This window comes from Oncorhynchus kisutch, linkage group LG4 (genome assembly GCF_002021735.2).
Source record: "Oncorhynchus kisutch isolate 150728-3 linkage group LG4, Okis_V2, whole genome shotgun sequence".
Lineage (NCBI taxonomy): Eukaryota > Metazoa > Chordata > Actinopteri > Salmoniformes > Salmonidae > Oncorhynchus > Oncorhynchus kisutch.
Window position 1 is genome coordinate 58,486,426 of NC_034177.2, and position 25,073 is coordinate 58,511,498.

General features: G+C 43.5%; 1 protein-coding gene across 2 annotated transcripts in view; it reads left to right on the forward strand.

Annotated features, from left to right (window-relative positions):
* The first annotated feature begins 1,357 nt into the window (after positions 1-1,357).
* Positions 1,358-25,073, forward strand: part of LOC109889741 (peroxisome proliferator-activated receptor gamma coactivator-related protein 1) — a 40,644-nt gene continuing 16,928 nt past the window's right edge. Inside the window, exons 1-6 of one of the 2 annotated variants that reach the window (XM_020481404.2) lie at positions 1,358-1,474; positions 10,194-10,319; positions 10,476-10,628; positions 12,760-12,840; positions 13,056-15,234; positions 15,354-15,407. In XM_020481404.2, the coding sequence (XP_020336993.1) occupies positions 1,394-1,474; positions 10,194-10,319; positions 10,476-10,628; positions 12,760-12,840; positions 13,056-15,234; positions 15,354-15,407 (2,674 nt within the window). In that variant the 5' untranslated portion in view covers positions 1,358-1,393. Of the gene's footprint in view, positions 1,475-1,531; positions 1,641-10,193; positions 10,320-10,475; positions 10,629-12,759; positions 12,841-13,055; positions 15,235-15,353; positions 15,408-25,073 lie in introns of those variants that run through there. The other variant, XM_031823305.1, reaches the window with a different exon arrangement.

Sequence of the window (25,073 nt, forward strand, 5' to 3'; positions counted from 1 at the left end):
TCAAATTCACACACTTATCAAGAGAACATCCATGGTCATCCCTACTGCCTCTGATCTGGCAGACTCAATAAACACACATGCTTTTTTTGAAATTGATGTCTGATTGTTGGAGTGTGCCCCTGGCTATCCATAAATAAATAAAAACAAGAGAATTGTGCTGTCTGGTAGGCTTAATATAAGGAACAAGAAATTATGTATACTTTTACTTGTACTTTAATACTTAAGTATATTTTAGCAATTACATTTACTTTTGATACTTAAGTATATTTAAAACCAAATACTTTTCGACTTTTACTCAACTAGTATTTTACTGGGTGACTCACTTTTACATTAATCATTTCTATTAATGTATCTTCACTTTTACTCAAATATGACCATTTAGTACTTTTTCACAATTTGTTGAGACCCTGACTGAGTTCCAAATTAATAAAAACAAATATTTAAAAAATTGACTGGGGTGTTTTTGGAAATTGATCTGCGGGCCGCCAATTTAGTTGGCCATCCCTGTGCCAGACCACTGAGGTATAATTTTTAAAAACGGTAGAGTATGAAGAAACTGCTTCTGTTCAGAAATCCCCGATCACGCTTTTAGGCGATGTCATGGCGACGTTGGGGTAGTCTAGCGCATGTGCAGGCTGTCAAAGCCACTCCTTCGATATCATGTCGTTTTTGACGATTTTTTTATTTTTAATTTCACCTTTATTTATCCAGGTAGGCTAGTTGAGAACACGTTCTCATTAACAACTGCGACCTGGCCAAAATAAAGCAAAGCAGTGCGACACAAAAAACAACATAGAATAAACATGGAATAAACAAACATATAGTCAACAATACAATATAAAAAGTGTATATATAGTGTGTATAAATGAGGTAAGATAAGGCAATAAATAGGCCATATTGGCGAAATAATTACAATATTGCAATTAAACACTTCAGCGATAGATGTGCAGAAAATGAGTGTGCTAGTAGAGATACTGGGGTGCAAAGGAGCAAATGTGTCAGTATGTCACAAGGTTGGGGCAATGACATGTTCAAATACTTAAGGCATTGGCTCGAATCTAGCCTTTGGATTTCTAGAATATGAACAACTAAGGAATAATATCATGCCCCCCTAACCCCGACCTGGTCTGGTCTGCCACGCAAGCGTTCGCGAAAGTCTCACGATGTTGCACATCTGGGTATGGGACACTTTGTGATTTATGCCAACTGTCTTTGGTCCAGGCCATAGATTGGTCCAGACTTCGGTGAGGGCGGAGTTCAACTCTGACCCTATAGATCATTTAGCCGGGAATCCAAATACCACGTGTCCCCGCCCAGTCTTGTTCCATCAGTGCACGATTCACATAAAAAAAAAAAAAAAAAAATCCCGCAAAGAGCCAGAGTTGTTGCTAAGATGGCGGCGCGGTGGGGAGCAGGCGAGGCGACGTTAACTGCCTGCAACATGGATTTTTTCTCTACAAATACACTGGACGAGGTAAAGTACAATGATTTGACACTTATGTGTTTCTTATTTGGTATCACGCGTGTGTTTCTGCTGTATGTGAATGTCTCGTGTGCTGTGAATAATGCGCTGGGAAAAAGTGACACGTGGATAAAATCACTGCTGCACAGACGAATCATGGCATGGTTATTAGCAGATGGTAAGGTTACAACTAAGATATATTTATACGTAGAATGTTTTCATGGGTGTTTTGTTAACTGCTGCATTAGTTAGTATACAAACCTTCTGAAGGAGCCGGCTAGCTAAGTAACGCATTGCTAGCCGGGATAATGCCCGGATGTGTGGTTAGCTGTAGACAACGTGTTTTTAATGTTGGCTTTAAATTTGTTGAATTTAGTATTTGATTTAATTGTTTACTACATCGGCCAAACAAGGCAATGAACATATAGTGTAGTTATCCTAAGGCCATTTATGAACGTACGAATTTAGTTAACGTAAAACCACATGGATGACTAATAGGGAGTTGTCCAGATTGTTTGGCTAAGATGAGGCCATTGACAACTAGCTGGATATCCTTATAAAATCGTGACAAGTCGATGTCTGGCAATTTGAACATCGTATAACCAAACGTGTTGATTGAATAAACGTGTAAAGGCAATCTATATGCGTCATGTTAACGGATGTTATTTTGGGCCTAGCTTTAACTTCTGTCTCAAGATGATTCATTCCCACGTGGTTGTAAATGTATGACGTAAACCTTTCAATGAAACTGCAAAATCGTGAATTGAAGTATATAGATTGTCAGTGTAATGTACAAAATTGGACATGATCGTTAACCTCGTTTCACAGTTAAATTGGCTGCAGGTAAGTTGGCTTGAGAAATGGTTTGTAATGGGTGAACCCCTGGCTAAACGTGCAACCTTGTTTTAGACAGTAATGGCACACCTTTGGGCGATTGGCAACACTTCTCTTTTAACCCGAGGTTGTATATGAGATTGTAATATTATTCCGACAGCCATGTTCATTAACATGAGCAACACGTGTTTTCTCTTATTGACTCACTCAAACCAACAGCACTAGCTACGTTTTCTCGGTCAACCATGAAACTTGCATACCAGTCTGTATATTTCAGACAACGGAGTTGTATTTGAGGTATTATTAGCATAGGTGTGTATAAAATACTGCCTGTTTGGAATCCACGAGGGTAGCAACGGTCTTTCCTACAGTGGAGCCGCGTTTGTTGTAGTGCAACACGTGGTAATGAGGAAGGAGATCCCCTTTGGGCGAGGTGCGTGGTAGCAACATTTCCTACTGCGCAGGGTCAGTTAGTTGTGCATGGACTGAACGACACGTGGGTTGCAGATGGTAGTTTGCCCAAACATGATCTGTTCCTAAATACTCGACAGCTTTATAGATTAGGAATGAGGTATATGTGCTCTTCAGGGATTTTATTGCAGTTGTACTTGTATCTATTTGATTTCTCCCCATAAATGGAATGCAAAGTGCCCAAGTCTGTCCGGGGCACCCATTACGTGATGGTGGGTCTTGTGTAAGTGGACGGTAGTGAACACAACTGTTTAGGTCCTGCCATAAGAATACCTTTTAAATTAATATAATTCATCTTGTTTGCTGCTGAAGACTTCACTGTCCTCCCAACATGAACAGTGTACTGTTCACCATGATAAACATGTTTATTTTTTTCCCTTCTTCCTTGGGACATCACACTTGGACCTGGGGCCTAGATACTAGGCTACATTTATCTCTACAGTGCTATGATGGCCTGGCCTAATGTAACATTATGTATGTTGGAAAGCTTCCAAAGATTTCTCCTCTTTAGGGCTGTGCTGCTGCAGGGTAAGCTCAGATGGAGACTGATCTTCATAAGTGACTCACTGCCTTCTGATTTGAAAGGACTGAGTATTGGGTGCTGTGTGGTATTTAGTTTGTGGGTTTGATTTTATGATTGTTTACATGCAATTCTGACATCTGGGCTATGTGATGTTGTGAACCCCCTGCCTGAGGTGGATTACTTGTCAGAGTGCCTCACTGTAGAAGACAAACTTCCCACCCAGGCCTAGTTCTAAAGACACACAGGTACCCATCTTGCACACACCACCCGGACTTTAACTTCAGATTCTGGAGCAGTTGGTAATTTGCATCGGAATGCTCTCCCCGGGGCTCCTATCCTTGTCCTGTTTGTCCTGCTCATATCAAATCAGCCCTAACCTGCTTCATTGTCCTGTTGCGTAACATTACCTTGTTGTGCTAGTGTGTAGGTAATCCCAGGGTGTGACTATTTGTCGCATATGCTCCTAAATATTTTGCTGTGCCACCTAGAATTCTAAGAGCATTGTGCCTAAACATTTGTTTATGATTAAGCTTCACTGTACTGGTTCTGAATGACAGAGAACTGAGCATATATTTGTAACTTTGTAGAATGCGCCAGCGAAAACTGGATTCTGGTCCAATTAGTTCAAAAGGTATGACCCATGATAACCGCTGAACTTGTCTTCCTATAGCGCATGTGTCAAACTCATTCCGTGAAGGGCTGAGTGTCTGCGGGTTCCGCTCCGCCTTTGTACTTGATTGATTAATTAGTCACTAATTAGTAAAGAATTCCCCTCACCTGGTTCTCTAGGTCTTAATTGAAAGGAGAAACCCGCAGACCCTCTGCACTCCATGGAATGAGTTGTACACCCCTGCTATAGCGGATTGGCTGGCTGAATTTTACTTTCATAAACCATGTCACGTGGCTTTATTAAACTCCTCGAGTCGTTGGTAGTTAGCTTACGACCTGGTAGCTCTACCAGTATATCCAAACATTTAGGTGTCACGGAAAAGGAGATCGTTGAATGACAGATCTCTTGCATGTTGTAGCTCAAACTTGACTTGGAGACGGTGTACAATTGTCTATGTAATGCATATCAATAGGAAAATAGAGCTTTTACAAAAGGTACTTTTTGTATTTTCAATCTATTTGTATCAAAGTTTTTGAATTTTATAATAAACAAATGCATTTAAAGGATTCAGTATTAGTTTCTAGTGCACATGTGCTTCAGAAGTAGCTGGAATTCATCTAGGCTAGGGATGTAACAATTCACCAATATGCATTAGTGTTGTCACGATAGTAGGGCTGACCCTATTTAGGCAAGCGTAGAATTTTTTTTTTTGCAGTTGCAAAAAAATATTTGCGACACCTGTCTGTTTCGTCTCAGTGGACTAATCCATTGCGGAGGCCGCAGGGATGGCACAGTGTGGCTAAGATGCACAAGGCACATTCCTCTAGAATGCGCTCTCTCCCGCCATTTAGTGCATATTCAATGTTTCACAGCTTAATTGTGAATTGTTTGCCCTTTGTTATTGTCTATCAATTCCCCATTACATAGATCACCATTTAATGTTAACCCTTGGCCTACGATTTCAACGCCCTGCAGAAATCTAACATAATGCAAAAATCCCTCTTAAGCTAGTTGTGTTTTTTTTATTTTTTGAGTAGGTAGCGCCCTTTCTCAGCCGCAGTGCAAGGTGGCAGCGCTATAGCGGTGTTTGTTACCATGAGACACCCTGATTCTGTCTATGCACAAAATAATCTGTAGCATCCAACCGGTTTGACCTACCAAGCTCTCAAGGACAAGATGGCGTGCTCAGTTTCGCTCTAGGACACCCACAAGCCTCGTCTGAAGGTCCCCGTTACCAGTTATAACAATTAATGTCTGTATATATGTATGTATGTGTATGTATGTATGTGTATATATATGTGTGTATATATATATATATGTATATATATATATACACACACACACACACATTAATTGTTATAACTGGTAACGGGGATATATATATATATAATATATATAGAGAGAGAGATTTGTCTAAAATAACGGAACATTTGTCCCATGTAGTGAATGTTATTCAAAGCTTTTTATTCTGGCTAATAGCAGTAATGCCAAATTCAATGTTTCATCCAGTCTTTTTTTAAGTACTTGTATTATTTAACTCGGCAAGTCAGTTTAAGAAACTACTTTGGTCCAACCCGGATGATGCTGGGCCAATTTTGTGCCACCCTAATGGCCGGTTGTGATGCAGCCCAGGATCGAACCGACTCAAACTTCATTTGTCACATGCGCTGAATACTAAGCGTGTAGAATTTACCGTGAAATGGTCACTTACAAGCCCTTAACCAACTGTGCAGTTCAAGAAGAAATTATTTACCAAGTAGACTAAAATAAAAAGTAACACTAAGAATACCGAGGCTATATACAGCGGGCATCGGTACCTAGTCTGTGTGTGGGGGTACAGGCTGGTTGAGGTTCTGTACATGTAGGTGGGGACGAAGTGACTAACCAGGGTTTGTAGTGATGCCTTAAGCACTGAGGTGCAGTGCCACTCGGGAGCCCTAATATCTTAAGGGCATCTGCTCTCAACCACAGCTGTAAACTCCGTCCAGTTCAAAGTAAATGGCACAGTTCCATATATGGCAATGGTCTATTTGCATATAGACTTATTGCAGCACGGATTGTTTATGGGGCACAGGTCTGTAGAGTACGGGCTGAGTCGTGTACTATAGAATCCTACTCTGTGTTCTGCCTACAACAATCTCTTGTATAGTTATTTTTCTCGGTATGTTGCATTGGAAGTAGCTAATGTGTCGATTCGATCACAATAGCCACAGTCAAGCGAAACGCTGATAGTGTTAACAGGGAAAACTGTAAAGTTGAGTGAAGTTCAATCTTGTACATCTCCCTGGTGGGCTGATATTCCGCCTGCTCTCTGCAGGTGGCTACTGCTATTCAGCACACCACCGGTGGGTGCGTCAGCTTAGAGGAAACACTGCCTACACGATACCAAACTTTTACTAATGATACGGTACCAGACCAAGTATGCCGATACGGAAAATGTCAGTGGCCCGGCGTCCTGTCCCATACACATCCCCGTTTCTCAATGTCATGCACATGTGCTACACAAACCTGATTCACACTTTTCTATACAACACATAGATTTTTGCTTCACACTAGAGGTCGATCCATTATGATTTCTCAACCCGGACACCGATTTTATTGGAGGACCAAAAAATCCGCTGCAGATCTTAAATACTTTTATATATATTTGTAATAATGACAATTACAACCATACTGAATGAACACTTATTTTAACTTAATATAATACATCAATAAAACCAACTTAGCCTCAAATAAACAATGAAACATGTTCAATTTGGTTTAAATAATGTTGGAGAAGAAAGTAAAAGTGCAATATGTTTAAGTTCCTTGCTCAGAACATGAGAACATATGAAAGCTGGTGGTTCCTTTTAACGTGAGTCTTCAATATTCCCAGGTAAGAAGTTTTAGGTTGTAGTTATTATAGGACTACTATCTATACCATTTGTATTTCATTAACCTTTGACTATTGGATGTTCTTATAGGCACTTTAGTATTGCCAGTGTACCAGTATAGCTTTTTTCCTTCTCCTCGCTCCTCCCTGGGCTCGAATCAGTAACACATCGACTACAGCCACCCTCGAAGCAGCGTTACCCATGCAGAGCAAGGGGAACAACTACTAGAAGGCTCCGAGCGAGTGACGTTTGAAACGCTGTTAGCTAGCCATTTCACTTCAGTTACACCAGCCTCATCTCGGGAGTTGATAGGCTTGAAGTCCTAAACGGCGCTGTATTTCGGAAAGTTGTAGTTTCAACGATTTCATTGAAGATATCGTGGCGAATAAATCAGGTAAAGCGCAGTCAAACTCTAAAGTGAAAGTGAGACAGATTTTTTGTTTGAGGTGTCTTGGAGTGTTATGATTCAAACGAACTGAGGAGCTGTTTCTGCAAGGACAGGACGTACTTCTGGACGGGTAAGTGCTAATGCCGTTTTATGAAATTTTGTTTTGTTTTTCTTTTGCAATGGACTTCCAAGGGGTGTTTTGGTTTGTTTGGGTGTGTGTATATATACAACAATGGCCGGAGTTGAATGGAACAGCACTTCACCTTAGTGACTGTTCCCTCTGCTCAATACAATACATATCTGTTTATTTTATGTGATAAAAGGCTCATACAATACAAATATTTTTTTATGTTTTCTTTCACAGTGATAGCGACTCCGACTGGGAGCCCCTTGTGCCAAGCTGCCCGCTCTACCTGTGCCCCCAGTGGTGTTCATATGCCACAGTTCATTACTGCAGGCATGGCTGCCTCAGGGCCAAAAGGGCACAGCATGGAGGTGTCGTTGTGTTCTGTGTCGCATGAAATGCACCACTTGTTCAGTTTGCCTCTGCTTTTACATCAGAGACTGCTATGGGACATGGCACAGTCAGCAAAATATTGTGACGAGGACTTCCAAGGGGTGGACTGTTATTATTATTTTTTTTCTAATATTTTTTTATTATTTTTTTGGTGTTAGAATTGCTTTTTGATATGTTGTATATAGTTATTTGCACTGCTGTATATAGTTATAGGTCATTTCACCAATTCGGCCACTTGGGTACATTTGGGCAACTTGTGTGGGACACCTGGGTGACTTCATGCTAAATGTCATGTAGCTCACCCATTCCTGATGTTATCAGTCTGAAACTTTGTACACCTACAGTTGCCCTCTAGTGTTATCCATCAAAATTATCTCCAGCATCCTATCTGACTGTGTGGCTATTCTAGTACATGTGAAAGATGATACTACAACAATAAAAAACAGAACGTATGCTCTTTCTCTTTTCTTCCACCAGATCTACTGTTTTATATTCTCCTATATTCAATTAACATTTCCACAAACTTCAATGTTTCCATTCAAATGATACCAAGAATATGCTTAGCCTTGCCTCTGGGGCTGATGGGTAAGCAATAACAATAAACAAACTAAAAGATTCAGGTAGGAAACACACCAACACGATAAATGGTGTTTCCATGAAAAAGGTTAACATTAGTTTACAAAGTGTAGTCCTCATTTTTAAAGCACAAAAAACAGTATTCACTTGACTCAATGTTAACCCCACAGAACAAAGTTATACAAGCAGAATCTGCATTCAAAATAGACCCTCAAACACTCACTTTTCATATCTTGTGGGGAGACATTAAATTTGAATGGTTTATTGCGTTCTCTGGCATTGTTGCCCCTTTATACATTGAAATGTTCAGTCTTTTTTTGCTACAGGCAGTTAGATTTGGGTATGTCTTCAGGTGGAAATTGACACAGGGATGCAGCCATAACAGGTTGAGATTCACATCCGTAATATAGGCTATATCTCAATTGGTTTAAAAACGTGGATCCTAAATTTTGTGTCAACTTAAGTAAATGTTTTTATACTTAGCCATTAGTGGTAGGCCTGCTCTCCATGTGTAGGAATGGAGCAGGGTTAAAGTAATACATTCCCAGCCGATCAAAGGGCAAGTTGAAGCTATCGATCACTACTGGATATATTGTGTAACGGGATGATATGACAACAGCCAGTGACAGTGCAGGGAGCCAAATTCAAAACGGAAATCTCATAATTAAAATTCCTCAAACATGCATGTATTTAATACAGTTTTAAAGGTAGTCTTGTTAATCCTACCAGTGTCCACAAACGATTGTTAGGTTATCACCAAGCCACAGATAAAAAGCATAAATAGAGAGCAAATTAATCACTAACCTTTGATCTTCATCAGATGACACTCATAGGACTTCATGTTACACAAGCCATGGGTGTTTTGTTTGATATAAAGTTAATATATATATATATATATACAAAAATCTGAGTTTACATTGGCGCGTTATGTTCAGTAATGTTTTGCTTCCGAAACATCCAGTGATTTTGCAGAGAGCCACATCAATTTACAGAAATAATCATAATAAACATTGATTAAAGATACGAGTGTTATGCATGGAATTTTAGATCCATTTCTCCTAAATGCAACTGCTGTCAGATTTAAAAAAAGCTTTACCGAAAAAGCACAACATGCTATAATCTGAGTACAGAGCTGAGACCAAAACATGCCATACAGATACCCGCCATGTTGTGGAGTCAACAGAAGTCAGAAATGGCATTACATATTCACTGAACTTTGATCTTCATCAGAATGTACTCCCAGGAATCCCAGTTCCACAAGTGTTTGATAAAGTAAATTTATGTCCAAATACCTCCTTTTTGCCCGTGTGTTTTGTTCACAAATTCACGAGCGCAGGCCAGTCAAAGTCTAATTGCATTACAGTTCGTAGAAACATGACAAACGATGTATAGAATCAATCTTTAGGATGTTCTTAACATTAATCTTCAATGTTTCAACCAGAGAATTCCTTTGTCTTTAGAAAGGAAAAGGAACGCAGCTACCTCTCACGGGTGCCTGAAACCAGGTTCTAAATGCTGTTGACATCTAGTGGAAGCCTTAGGAAGTGCAATATGATCCCATAGACACTATTGGATAGGCAAAGACATGAGAACCAACCAACCTTAAAATCCAACCAGGAAGTGGGAAATGTTTCTCGGGGTGTTGCCTGCCATATGAGTTCTGTTATACTCTGACATCTTTCGAACAGTTTTAGAAATGTCACTTTTCTATCCAAATCTACTAATAATATGCATATTTTAGCTTCTGGGATTGAGTAGTTACTCTAGTGACTCACTTTATTCATCCAAGCTACTCAATACTGCCCCCAGCCATAAGAAGTTAAACAATGCATCAAATATGAGTTGCAACTTGCACTGGTGTTGGCGAGTGGTCAATTTCTTGTTGGGTTCTGGTTCTCCAGGCTTACTGACCCATTCTCTCCCCGTTTCTCCCCATCAGGCGGTGATCCTCCATGGGGGCCTGTCTAGTGACAGTCTGGAGCTGGAGACAGGAGAAGCTCTGGAGGCCCTGTGCTGTCTGGACCCCTCCATACTGTCCATATTTGAGGACACAACCACAGGAGAGGTAAGGCTCAGAACATAGTTCAAATCACTTCCTGTTTCCTATATAGTGCTCTATTTCTGACCAGAGCCACTTATGTAATTTAACTTTTTGCTAACTGTATAATAGTTCAAATTGAACTGAATTGTGAAAATGTATTTAAAAATATATTTTTCTCAGAATAAAGTTGGACTTGATGAGGATAACGAGGCGACGCTGCTCACAGCTCTGACTGAGATCCTGGATAACGTGGACAACGAGAACCTGTCCCCCTTCGACACACTGCCAGACTCTGATTTACTGACTGGCCAGAAAGGACGGGAACACTCTCCGGTGAGTCCCACATACAAATTTAACTTATCCCTATTTGACATGCTGCACAACTCCGAAAATGTAAAGACAGACTTTGTTAACTTGCGGTTTGGGGTGAAGAACAAATTACTTAACTCACCACCACTATTTAACTTTTCAATCAGAAATACTATCATATCCCCCAAATAGGCACATTTATAAGCCTACATTTTCGTGATGCCAAGTAGCCTAAGACTACTTATGTATAGTCAGGTGAGCATCCTTACTCAACATTGACAGGAGCGCTACAAACACGTCGTAATCCGCATTTCAAACTGTCATTTTGTGAGGTGCAGCCAGGAACTTGTACTTTACAATGGCCTGTGGTGGGGCCAATGAACGAGGATTCTCCATCGTTTAAATCTCCAGTTTGGAACATTTTGGCTTCCCAGTAGATTACAACGCAGATGGACAGTTTTGGATAGAATATTAACCTCTCTGGGATATGTGGGACGGTAGCGTCCCAACTGGCTAACATCCAGTGAAAATGCAGAGCGTCAAATAAATTATTTTTAAAATGTAACTTTGAAATCACACATTCAATATGCCAAATTAAAGCTGCACTTGTTGTGAATTCAGCCAACGTGTCAGATTTTTTTTAAATAATAAAAAATGCTTTATGGCGAAAGCAAACGATGCTATTATCTGAGGATAGCACCCAAGCAAACAAACACAATCATATTTCAACCCTCCAGGCGTGACACAAAACGCAGAAAGAAAATAATTCATGCCTTACCTTTGACGAGCTGCTTCTGTTGGCACTCCAATATGTCCCATAAACATCACAAATGGTCCTTTTGTTTCGATTAATTCCATCTATATATATATATATATATATAAGTTGTAATACAAAAGTAGTTAGAAATGTTTGGACAATGCTTACAGGTAACTTTTGAGATATTACTACAAAACATCTCAAAAGTTACCTGTAAGCATTGTCCAAACATTTCTAACTACTTTTGTATTACAACTTTAGGTATTTGTTAACGTAAATAATAGATAAAATTGAAGACTGGGTATACTGTGTTCAATACCGGAGGAAAACAAAGTGTAGCTAGCTTTCAGGTCACACGCCTCTAACAAAGAGTACACTTCCCTCTACCCTCATTCTGAACAGTGTTACTTCTACATTTCTAAAGACTGTTGACATCCAGTGGAAGCAATAGGAACTGCAAGAAGGTCCCTTAGAAATCTGGATTCCCAATGATAACCCATTGAAAAGAGTGACCCCCCAAAAAAATCTGAATGGTTTGTCCTTGGGGTTTTGCCTGCCAAATAAGTTCTGTTATAGTCAGACATGATTCAAACAGTTTTAGAAACTTCAGTGTTTTTTCCATCCAAATCTACTAATAATGTGCGAATCTTAGCTTCTGGGCATGAGTAGCAGGTAGTTTTTAATTTGGACACGCAATTCTCTATCCTAGAGAAGTTAACAGTATGTTGCCAATGCTCAACGAGAATAACATATGCCACTACCAACACCTCAAACATCTTGACACATTTACGCAGTCATCATCCCCGGTATTTCTACCACCGGAGCAAGACGGAAATGGAAAATTACACCACTTCGTCTCCAAGCAGCCTTTCTTAGCTGCTTCTTACCGGGCCAAAGAAACGACAGGAGCGATTTATAACCACAGATATACGCACAACTCTTGCTTAACTAATTTACAGCACGGTGGTGTCACCATGGAAGGCCAGTACTCAATCACACTTTTCAAATGGCTCATACACTAAAAGGGCATCGTCTTTTTCACAATTGAAGTAGTCCAACCTAATGTGGAAGTGCATATGAAACACAGGAAAATCACTTGACTGCAATAGGCCTTTGAATAAACAAACTACAAGAACTGTTATTTCATTTTCTCACTGTACCGAAACCAAACCGTGACCCTAAACTGTAATGCGTACCAATGGTTTGGTGAACCGTTACACCCCTAGATATAACTGTATACAAGATGGTGAACTTCGTAGGGCTCGGATGTACCCAGCTCTAGGAAGCAGGGCTGTCTAAACAAATAAGAAACTGGTGACTGTGTTCCAATGGCCTTTTTTAAACATTTTAAATGCCTAACTCACTCTTTCGTCCTGTGTTTTTCTTCTGATATTTTAGCTGAGGAGACTGCTTTGCTTGTCCCACTCGTCTCCAGAGAGTGAGACACCCTGCAACACGCGACAGTTCTCCACTGGGAAGGTAGCACACAGTTTCTAGCGTTAGCTCCATTTTCATATTGACATGTGCATAAGTCTTCAGAGAAATCATGAGACTTACTGCAGTGAAGTGCAGACACACCAAAAAGTCTAACTGGTGTGAAAGTCTGCAGATGCAGGTGGTCCAGCTGATGTTTTAAACCTTCAAGCTGGACAGAGGAATGTTCCAGACGTTAACCCGATGTTTCCTCTATCTAGAGTCTCCCCAGGACACAGGAGTCTGTCCAGAGGAGTGACGGCGAGGAGGAAGAGGACGCAGAGGCTTGTTCTCCCTCCCTGAGCCCAGACAGACAACCCTCGTCCCCAGAGCAAGAGCTCCTGACCTGGGGTGGCCTGTCCCTGCCTCTGGAGCAGCACATGGATGGAGAGAGCATGTCAGTGAGTCTAGGAGAGCTGGTCAGACACATGCACCCCTATTGCATGGCAGTGTGTGTGGAGGATGACGGGGAAGAACGGCTGCTGGCGGAGGAAGGGATACTGCTGGAAGTGGTCGAACATGGAGAGCATGGCGAGACTATATTTGCCATCCCAGATATGGGCATCCCTTATGCTCATCTCTCTCTCTCCTTGCCGGGAGTAGAAGACTCATTCAAAGCGGAGCAGAGGGTTCCAGATGAAATTTCTGAAGCGGATATGTTGGAGACGCCAGAGTCTGAGTCTGCGAATGATGTCGTAGTTGACGATGACGCAGCAAAGGTGGCTGGCCCTTCTGACCCTGCCGAGACCCTGAGAGCAAAAGCAAGTGGTGAGAATGTTATCTACAGGAGACCAAAGGAGGAGACTGTAGAAAGATGTCTGTCTCGAAGGAAAAAGAAACGGAAAAACAAAGTGAAGCGTTCACCTGCTGAGGTCGCCCCTGAACCTGCCCAGGCAGAGGGGAGGGTCCTGAGGAGCGCGTCCCATAGGGGCGCCACCCAGGAATCCTCGCACCGGAAGCCCATCAAAGAGACGTCCAGACCAGAGAAAAAGGACAAAGAGACGTTTTCTTCTGCCATATCTATGGCCGCCCCCGAAGCCCCAAAACAGAAGACGAGAGCAACACATGCTGGCGAAACACAACACGTACAGCGACAGAGCCATGTGGAAGTCACAACCTTAACACTATCCACACACCCCAGCGTTAAGGTCATCCCCGCCTCAGACCATGTGTTGAAGGTTATGACCTCTGACCTGTTGCCAGTGACTATGACCCCAAAGAAACTCCCCCAAACAACCACAGGCTGCGAGAAGCCTCAAAGCCTTCTAGCTTCTGCAACTAACCCAACAGCCCCCCAGGCAATGACAATCAACCCTGCAGCACCCCAGGCGCTTAACCCAAGTGAACGACCTGTTTCAGTGGCCCCCCAGGCAATAATGCAGTCCAACAGTGCCTCTCTAGCGGCCCCCCAGGTGATCCCCAAGCCCATTAAGGCCTCCCAGGCTATTGAGCCCAAGCCTAAGCCCCTGTCCCTCCAGCAGTACCGGCTGCTGCGGCAGCAGAAGAAACCAGCCCCCTTAGAGAGACCAGAGGGCCAGAGCACCAAGTGGCCCAGCCTCCCTGATGCCCCTACCGAGTTGCCCCCTATCCCCTGCCTCCCCATACCCTCCTCCAGAGACCCTCGTCGCCCCCACCCCTCCCCAGGGAAAACTGAGGTGGAGGTGAAAGCGGCCTGGCAGCCCATGGGACCAGGAGCACCTCCTACACCTGAAGCTCTGCTTGTGCCTCCTGCTTACATGCTGGCCTCCAAATCATCTTCCCCAAGCAAGGCTTCTAGTGCAAATGCATCCCCTATAACCCCTCCCCAGCAAGCGACTGTTCCTACTCAACAGCCAGCTAAAGCTAGCCAATCCCCCATCTCCGTTGTGCCTTCATCCAGTACTGTGAGTGTAGTACCCCCACCACCCCAGAACCCTTTTGTGAAGCGTAATATACCCCAGGCCCCCCATCCTGCACTCATGAACCCCCTGCTCCAGTCCCAGCTACCCTCCAAGACTGTGGTCCTTATCAAATCTCAGAGCTCCAGTGGAGCCTCTTCTAAAACCACTACAGCTGCCAACAGGCCCGCCCTAATTGCTACTATAGCCCAAAAACCCACCCCTGTCGCTGGTGCTCTACTTGAGAAAACGTTCAACTGCACCACCAACGCTGCTGCTGTTTCTGTTCAGAAACCTACCCCTGCGGCTCCTTTGAAGGTGGCTACTACTCTCCAGAAGGGAGTAGTTACTCTGCCCCAGCCTAAGATGCCTGAGCTGCCTACAGTCACTCCTGGGTCTACCCCAGCCAAACCCTCCACTACCCAGTCCTCCAAACCTGCAGTGAGGTGTACTACAGCCCAGGAGGCCCCCAAAGCCAAGAGCCCTACTCAGGAGCTGATAGAGGCATTCACCAGTGAAATTGGTGAGTGGACATACTGGACGTATACTACTGTACTGATCCTCTGGTTGCTTAAATGTGTTTAGCCTTGCCACAGTTTGTGGTTTATTGGTATAGTGCTGAGTGGTTCTGTTATCTCACAGGTATTGAAGCTGCTGACCTCACCAGCCTGCTGGAGCAGTTTGAAGAGACTCAAGGTGAGTGATACTGAGTATTAACACATGTGTTCTCTCTGGCTGTAGGGGACACAGTTATCAAAAATGACTGCCAAATTTCTTCAGTCTACATTTCTTTCACATTTCCGTGTTTCTTTGGCATTAGTTAATCTATAACGGATAACCCACTGTTTATTGAACAAGACAGTCTGTTAGAAAAGTTGGGAATTTTGCGTTAATGGTTGATTCTTCCTCGCTGAAAATATAATCCACGTAGCCCTTACTCCTCGCATGCTAGTGGGCCTAATGGTTTTGGTGTTAGCCAACAGCAAGTCAGGTGTTAGCTAACAGCTCAGTGGGTCCGCCAGTTCAGTAGTACTAGACTAAATCTGTCACCAGGATCACTTTCACTGGACTGTATAGTGGAGGGAAGTGGCGTGTAGGGTTGCAGGGCTATCTCTGGCCCTGTATGGGGTGGGTGGAGGATTTGCATGCCAAGACTCCTGCGGTTAAGAACGGGCACTTTACGAAGTTGACGGCTGACAAACATTGGACTTTGCAGGTCCATCTACAATGTGCTCAATGTCTTGTGTGTTTTGGTGCAGGTAAGTAGTTTGGCGGAGCAGCGGTTTCAACGTTTTTGCTTATCTAGATGGGTCTTCATTGTGGATTGACACTCATTTTCTTTGATTTAAAATATCCATTTGATGTTACATATTAGGATATACCATGACTTGTTTTATTAAATAAAACGACTTTAGAATGTATTAGCCTATAATGTGCGCCTCAGCCTTCATGCATGTAGCCTGTTTCAAATGAAGTGATCACTACTACAATGCAAGGTGGAATTTAAATGATGGAATAAAAATGTAGCTACAACAAGCAACCAGCAGGTAGGCTGTGATATGAGTTAAGGAGAAAGCACAGCAATATATAGCCTGGCTAGTTTAGTTAGCTAGCTTCTTGAGGTTACGCCGATTTGACGCAGTCAAGGTGGGCACTGTCAAATGGGATGATGAATAACATTGTGGCTGCTGCAAGTTAGCCAGTTTAACTAGTCTTTGACGAGCTGGCATAGCTGCATGTCTATTTCCCTCCTGTCAGCTCCACTCGCATTTCTCACACACCATCCGGTCCTTCCCCCGCAGCAGCAGAGCTGGAGTCTCTCCCTTTGTGCTCAGGTTAAAAACAGAAGTATAAAATAAAATAAAATCATGTATTCTGGATATCAGTACCCCCCCATTATTTGAGTATTACTTTTCTTTCAAACGCCCATCCCTAGTTCTAAGTTCATGTTTGGTTACATGATTTGTGATGTATTCTGCATGTGAATAATGAACATGGTAAGTCTTATCTAGTTAAGTGCCCACTTCGCGTTAAAGCATTGGTATTCAAGTTCAAACATTGAGGTGAAAGTTGTTAACATGGGCTATGGCTGTTTCGGGAGATGGGTTTTGATGTTCTAACCTTTAAATGAGGCTGTCATTTATTTCCCCCAAGGGGGTAGGGCTAGGCGTTATACCTATTTAACTATATAACGTTATTGATGCGCTGACCGGTTTGGGTTTTACCGTGTCTTCTATAATGGTATTTCAACATATGGTCTGTTAAATGTGATGCCCAACTCCATCGCATATGTCAATTTTTATAGTTTACTGTTTGCTTCCTGCAAGTCGGTCTCACCCTGTTCTCCTGCATGTCGTAGCCCTGCCCCATCACTCAAGGGGAGCATGTTGCTCAACTACGGAGTCACGAGCATTTGCCATTCAGTCTGCATGGTCAGAAGAAACGAGTTGTCGGTGACACCGATGCTGCTTCCAAGCATTGTATAATTACACGACTACACTGCAGAAAAAACATAAATGCAACATGTTAAGTGTTGGTTTCATGAACTGATATAACACTACAATTTTTCCATATGCACAAGCTTATTTCTCAAATTTTGTGCACATTGGTTTACATCCCTGTGAGTGAGCATTTCTCCTTTGCCAATATAATACATCCATTTGACAGGTGTGGCATATCAAGGAGCTGATTAAATGGCATGATCATGACGCAGGTGCACCTTGTGCTGGGGATAATAAAAGGCCACAAAAATGTACACTTGTCACACAAACCAATGCCATTGATGTCTCAAGTTGAGGGAGCATGCATTTGGCATGCTGACACCCGAGCTGTTGGCAGAGAATGTACTGTTAATTTCTCTACCACAAGTTGCTTCCAATATCATTTTAAGGAATTTGGCAGTATGTCCAACTTGCCTCAACCATAAACCATGTGTAACCACGCCAGCCCAGAACCTCCATCTGGCTCTACCTGTGGGATGGTTGGTGTGAGACCAGCCACCCGGACAGCTGATGAAACTGGGTTTGCACAACCAAAGAATTTCTGCACAAACTGAAGCTCCTCTGCATGCTCGTCTTGCCAGGCAAATGCTCACCTTAGATGGCCACTGGCACGCTGGGGAAGTGTGCTCTTCACATAGGAGTCTGTTTCAACTGTACTAGATTTTATGGATGAATTTGAATACTCAGATTCTGATGCGATCCAGAAGCCCGTTGTCGAACCATTCATCTGCCGTCATCACCTCATGGTTTAGCATGATAATGAATGGCCCAGCGTCGCAAGGATTTGTTCAAAATTACTGGAAGCTGAAAAATGGCCCAGTTCTTCCATGGCTGCATACTCACCAGGCATGTCCCCATTTAGCATGTTTGGGATGCTCTGGCTCAATGTGTACGGCAGCGTGTTCCAGTTCCCACCAATATCCAGCAAATTCGCACAGCCATTGAAGAGTGGGACAACATTCCACAGGACACAATCAACAGCCTGATTCACTCGATGCATAAAGGAAACGTGTAGCGCTACATGAGGCAAATGGTGGTCACCATACACTGACTGGTTTTCTGATCCACGCCTCTAACTTGTTTTTAAGCATCTGTGACCAACAGATGCATATCTCTATTCCCAGTCATGTGAAATCCATAGATTACAGCCTAATGAATTTATTTCAATTGACATATTTCCTTATGAACTGTGACTCATAGAAATCTTTGAATTGTTTCATATTGCCTTTTTATTTTTGTTCAAAGTAGTTTGTGTAGCTCTTAAGTCTGCAGAAGGCTTTCTTTTCTTAGCATGTTGTGGCTAAAGTAAATATTGTTAGCCAAATGTAAACATAGCTAACTAATAGTGTGATTTTAAGTGCTGGTGTAGGCCTAGAGCAGCATGATTTAGAAGATACCATTGCACAATCAGCGGAATAGCCCAAGCATGAATGTTTAGTTAAAGAGCTAGCAAGCAACGTCTTTTATTATTATTTTAACTAGGAAAGTCAGTTCAATTATTTTTTACAATAACGGCCAACAAAAAGGCTTTCTGCGGGGACGGGCTGGGATTAAAAATAAAGAATATAGGACACAACGCACCACCACGAGACAACGCTACATTGACCTAAAGATGACACAGCATGGTAGCAACACAAGATGACAACATGGTGCAAACATTGGGTACAAAGGGTAAGAAGGTAAAGACAATACATCACGCAAAGCAGCCACAACTGTCAGTAGGTAGCCTAGTGGTTAGCACGTTGGACTAGTAACCGAAAGGTTGCAAGATCAAATCCCCGAGCTGACAAGGTAAAAAAAAATATGAAGAGGGAGAACTGTCCAGTTTGACTGTTTGCAGCTTGTTCCAGTCTCTAGCTGCAGCGAACTGAGTGACCATGCCCCAGGACTACCTGACATGATGACTCCTTGCTGTCCCCAGTCCACCTGGCCATGCTGCTGCTCCAGTTTCAACTTCCACCTGACTGTGCTGCTGCTCCAGTTTCAACTGTTCTGCCTTATTATTATTCGACCATGCTGGTCATTTATGAACATTTGAACATCTTGGCCATGTTCTGTTATAATCTCCACCCGGCACAGCCAGAAGAGGACTGGCCACCCCACATAGCCTGGTTCCTCTCTAGGTTTCTTCCTAGGTTTTGGCCTTTTCTAGGGAGTTTTTCCTAGCCACCGTGCTTCTACACCTGCATTGCTTGCTGTTTGGGGTTTTAGGCTGGGTTTCTGTACAGCACTTTGAGATATCAGCTGATGTACGAAGGGCTATATAAATAAATTTGATTTGAGTGAACCAGGGATGTGTGCTGTGGGGACCTTTTTAACAGAATGTGACTGGCAGGTGGATGATGGGGCTGCAGTAGGCATCTCGGATAGGGGGAAGTGAGGCCTAAGAGGGTTTTATAAATAAGCATATACACCTGTGGGTTTTGCGATGGGTATATGGAGATGACCAGTTTACAGAAGAGTATAGAGTGCAGTGATGTGTCATATAAGGAGAACTGGTTGCGAATCTGATGGCCGAATGGTAAAGCCCATCTAGGCACTCGAGCACCCTTACCTGCCAATCTATGAATTGTCTCCATAATCTAGCATGGGTATGATGGTCAACTGAATCAGGGTTGGTTATGGCAACTGGGGTGAAAGAGGAGCGATTCCGAAAGAGGAAACCAGGTCTAGATTTAACTTTAACCTGCAGCTTTGTGCTGAGAGGACAGTGTACCATACCCCCAAGTACTTTTATGAGGTGACTACCACAAGCTCCGCCCCTCTCCCCACAGGTGTGACTACCTCCTGAGGATTTGTTCTTCTTACCAAACTACATGGCCTTCTGTTTTGGAGGTGTTCAGAACAAGGTGAAGGGCAGAGAGCTTGTTGGACACTAAAAGCTTTGAGTGTTTAACACAAAATCTAGGGAGGGGCCAGCTGAGTAAGACAATCAGCGTATAAATGTTCCTACTGCCTGAGCTATGTTGAAGTAAATTGAGAAAAGCGTGGGGCCGAGGATCGAGCCTTGGGGGTACTCCCTTGGTGACAGGTAGTGGCGGAGACGGATGTTCTGACTTTATACACTGCACTCTTTTGAGATGGGTAGTTAGCAAACCAGGCCAAAGACCCCTCAGACACCAATACTCCAAGAATGGAATGGTCTACCGCTGGTATTCCCAACCTGGTGTATGTGCAATGCCGTCATGGGTCCAGCAAATAAAAATGTGATTCACGTTTTTAAAATACATTTAAAGTACTTCACATTTTCAAATAGTCAATTTATATTTTCCATTGGGGGCTATACATTTGGGTGTTTTTTTTCCCCCTGAGAGGCCTCAGTTTAATTTTATTTCTGGCAGTGAAACGTCTAAAACAATGTCAAATAATTAACATCCTATCACATTAACCGTTACACTCTCACGGGAATTCCGCTAACGGTCCATATGTAGCTGCTGCTCATTCCGTTTGCTTAAATTGATAAATGGTTAAAAGTAAGGCCCATAGACATACCAGCAGTGCTGCACCTGTTGACGACAAGTTCTGCTTCCACGAGCACGTTTAATGCTAGTGTCAGTAATTCTACATTTTGTTGTTAGCCCAGCTAGCATGGACACTGACAGTTGTGAATCTGATGCAGCCGAAGAGCTACTGCCCCCTTCCCCGGAAAGCACCGAACAGACGGGGACGTTGGACCATCAGAGGCGCAAATATGAGAACTGCATTGATTTAGGGGTTCACTTATATTGGGAGGAGTGCCATTCCTCAGCCAGTGTGTTATATGTGCAAAAGGACTCTCAACCCGATGAAACCTTCACTCTTGTGCAGGCCTTTAGAAACAAAACATGCCAATTTGGAAAATAAGCCAGGGAGTTTTTGGAGCGAGAATTAAGACTGCTTTCGAGTAAGATGTGTATAAAAGCAACACATACTATTTAAGGGGCTAGAAGTGTCTTTATATGGTGAGCTACCGAGTGGCTAGGACAGGGAAGCCTCGTACTATTGTTGAGGACTTAATTCTTCCTCCTGCCGCGGATATGGCTGGGACAATGCTAGGGGGAGAAGGCCTCAAACAAGTTTCACGATTCATCAGTGACATAGATGTTCTGAAACAATTGCTGCGTCACATACAAGCAAGTGATTTTAGATGCGTTAAAGCTGGATGAGTCAACAGACGTGGTGGGCCTGGCACAACTCCTGGAATACATTTTTGGGCGGTCAATTAAGACATCCTCTTCTGGACAACAGGAGAGGGTATCTTTAAAGTACTGGACATCTTTGTGACATCAACTGGACTTTGGTGGTCAAGATGTGTTAGTATCTGTACTGATGGTGAAAAAGCCATGACAGGAAGACATGGTGGAGTGGTAATCTGCGGGCAAGCAGTTGCTCCCGACGCCACTTGGGTACACTGCAGCATCCACCGAGAGGCTCTTGCTGCTAAAAGAATACCTGACCGCTTGAAAGACGTTTGGACACTACAGTGAAAATGGTTAACTTTTAAAGCAAGGCCCCTGAACTCGTGTGTATTTTCTGCACTATGCAATGATTTGGGCAGCGACCATGTAACGCTTTTACAACATACAGAAGTGCGCTGGTTATCAAGGGGCAAAGTATTGACACGTTTTTTAAAATTCAGAGACAAGCTTAGTTTTCTTTACAGACCATAATTTATTTGTCTGACCGCTTGCATGATGACGAGTTTCTCACACGACTGGCCTATCTGGGTGATGTTTTTTCTCACCTGAATGATCTGAATCTAGGATTGCAGGGACTCCAACTATATTCAATGTGCGGCACAAAATTGAGGCCATGATTAAGAAGCTGGAGCTTTTCTCTGTCTGCATTAACAAGGACGATACACAGGTCTTTCCATTATTGTATGATTTATTTTGTGCAAATTAACTCGCGTTTCTGGACAATGTCATGTGATTATAGTGAAGCACCTGAGTGAGTTGGGTGCGCAATTACGCAGGTACTTTCCCGAAACGGATGACACAACTGGATTCATTATCCCTTTCATGCCTTCAGTCCACTTACCGATATCTGAACAAGAGCGTCTCATCGAAATTGCAACAAGTGGTTCTGTAAAGCCACGGCTTTATTTCTGGATAGGGCTGCCCTCAGAGTATCCTGCCTTGGCAAATCGTGCTGTTAAGACACTGATGCCCTTTGCAACCATGTACCTATGTGAGGGGATTCTCTGCCCTTACTTGATTAACTAAATAAAGGCAGACTATGTGGAAACTGATTTAAGACAGACTCTCCAATACAACCGACACTGCAGAGTTATGTGCATCCTTTCAAGCACACCCTTCTCATTAACCTGTGGGGAGTTATTCACAATTTCCGATGAACAAATCATGTTTTATGTAAGATGGTTAAATAAAGAGCATAATTATTGATTTTGTTCCCCGGTCATATAAGAGCTGTCACAACCCGGCTCATGGGAAAACACACTCATTATTATGTTTTAATCAGTGTATAGTATGCGTGGCAGGCTTACAATGATGGCAACAAAAAAAAACATTTGTGTGCTGACCATGGTGCTAGAGGGGGTACGCAGCTGGAGGTTGAATTTAAAGGTGTGCGGGACTATAAAAGGGTCTAAAAGATCTGAGCCAGATGTTTTTTTGGGGGGGTGGGGGGTCAAGTTTCAGGAGCTCCTTTAGCACCTCGGACTCAGTTTCTCCCTGCAGGCAGTCACCATTAAGGTCATTACAGAAAACACCAGAGGATATTTGTGAGGATAACATTGAGTAGCCTTTTCTGGGTATTGGGAGTCATACCATGTGCAATTTTGGTAATCTGAGAGAGATTCACGGGGACCCATTGCTTTAGGACTTGGTCAGGTGGTTTAAGCATATCCCAGTTTCGGTCACCTAGCAGGACACATTCAGAGCTAGTGTAAGGGGCCAGGAGAGAGCATTGGGCAGCTAAGGTACAGTCCGGTGCTGATGGAGGACAATAGAACCCAGCAATTGTCAACAAAGAGCTATTTGGGTTTTTAATGCTGAAAACTAGCAAATAAGACAGCAGATTGCCAGGTGGAATCCAAGCACCAGTTTCAGGCAACGGGAGTAGGTGTCACACCCACTTGGGAGAGGCTTATTTCTGGAAGCTGATTTCTTGAACAACAGTTGTATCGGATCTGTCCTAGCAAGCTTGGCTGCCTTAACTCAGCATTCAGTCCCTATAAAGTAAAATACACTGCTCAAAAAAATTAAGGGAACACTAAAATAACACATCCTAGATCTGAATGAATTAAATAATTTTTTCTTTACATAGTTGAATGTGCTGACAACAATCACACATTATCAATGGAAATCAAATTTATCAACCCATGGAGGTCTGGATTTGGAGTCACACTCAAAATTAAAGTGGAAAACCACACTACAGGCGGCTCCAACTTTAATGTCCTTTCAAATAAGTCATAAGGAGGCTCAGTAGTGTGTGTGGCCTCCACGTGCCTGTATGACCTCCCTACAACGCCTGGGCATGCTCCTGATGAGGTGGCGGATGGTCTCCTGAGGGATCTCCTCCCAGACCTGGACTAAAGCATCCGCCAACTCCTGGACAGTCTGTGGTGCAACGTGGCGTTGGTGGATGGAGCGAGACATTATGTCCCAGATATGCTCAATTGGATTCAGGTCTGGGGAACGGGCGGGCCTAGTCCATAGCATCAATGCCTTCCTCTTGCAGGAACTGCTGACACACTCCAGCCACATGAGGTCTAGCATTGTCTGGCATTCGGAGGAACCCAGGACCAACCGCACCAGCATATCGTCTCACAAGGGGTCTGAGGATCTCATCTCGGTACCTAATGGCAGTCAGGCTACCTCTTGCGAGCACATGGAGGGCTGTGCGCCCCCCCCAAAGAAATGCCACCCCACACCATGACTGACCCACCGCCAAACCGGTCATGCTGGAGCATGTTGCAGGCAGCAGAACGTTCTCCACGGCGTCTCCAGACTCTGTCACGTCTGTCACGTGCTCAGTGTGAACCTGCTTTCATCTGTGAAGAGCACAGGGCGCCAGTGGCGAATTTGCCAATCTTGGTGTTCTCTGGCAAATGCCAAACGTCCTGCACGGTGTTGGGCTGTAAGCACAACCCCCACCTGTGAACGTCGGGCCCTCGTACCACCCTCATGGAGTCTGTTTCTGACCGTTTGAGCGGACACATGCACATTTGTGGCCTGCTGGAGGTCATTTTGCAGGGCTCTGGCAGTGCTCCTCCTTGCACAAAGGCGGAGGTAGCAGTCCTGCTGCTGGGTTGTTGCCCTCCTACGGCCTCCTCCACGTCTCCTGATGTACTGGCCTGTCTCCTGGTAGCGCCTTCGTGCTCTGGACACTACGCTGACAGACACAGCAAACCTTCCTGCCACAGCTCGCATTGATGTTCCATCCTGGATGAGCTGCACTACCTGAGCCACTTGTGTGGGTTGTAGACTCCGTCTCATGCTACCACTAGAGTGAAAGCACCGCCAGCATTCAAAAGTGACCAAAACATCAGCCAGGAAGCCTAGGAACTGAGAAGTGGTCTGGTCATCACCTGCAGAACCACTCCTTTATTGGGGGGTGTTCCCTTAATTTTTTTTGAGCAGTGTATATCGTAATGTTTTTGTTCTTTGATATCAAAATAGCATTAGACAACACTACTCACTCAGTTCCAGGTTGGATGGTGTCCTCAGGTCTTTGCTGTTTGTTTGCTAGAGCACCCTCCGTATAGCTTGGAAAAAGGAATCCTTGGTAGCAGTAATCTCGTGTGTGTGTGTGTGTGTGTGTGGTCCCCTGTTAAACACTGACCAAGATTTAGCTTCCTACCCTGGCACAATTCCTCTCTGGCATGTCAAACAACAATATAGCCAAAGTGCTGCCCATT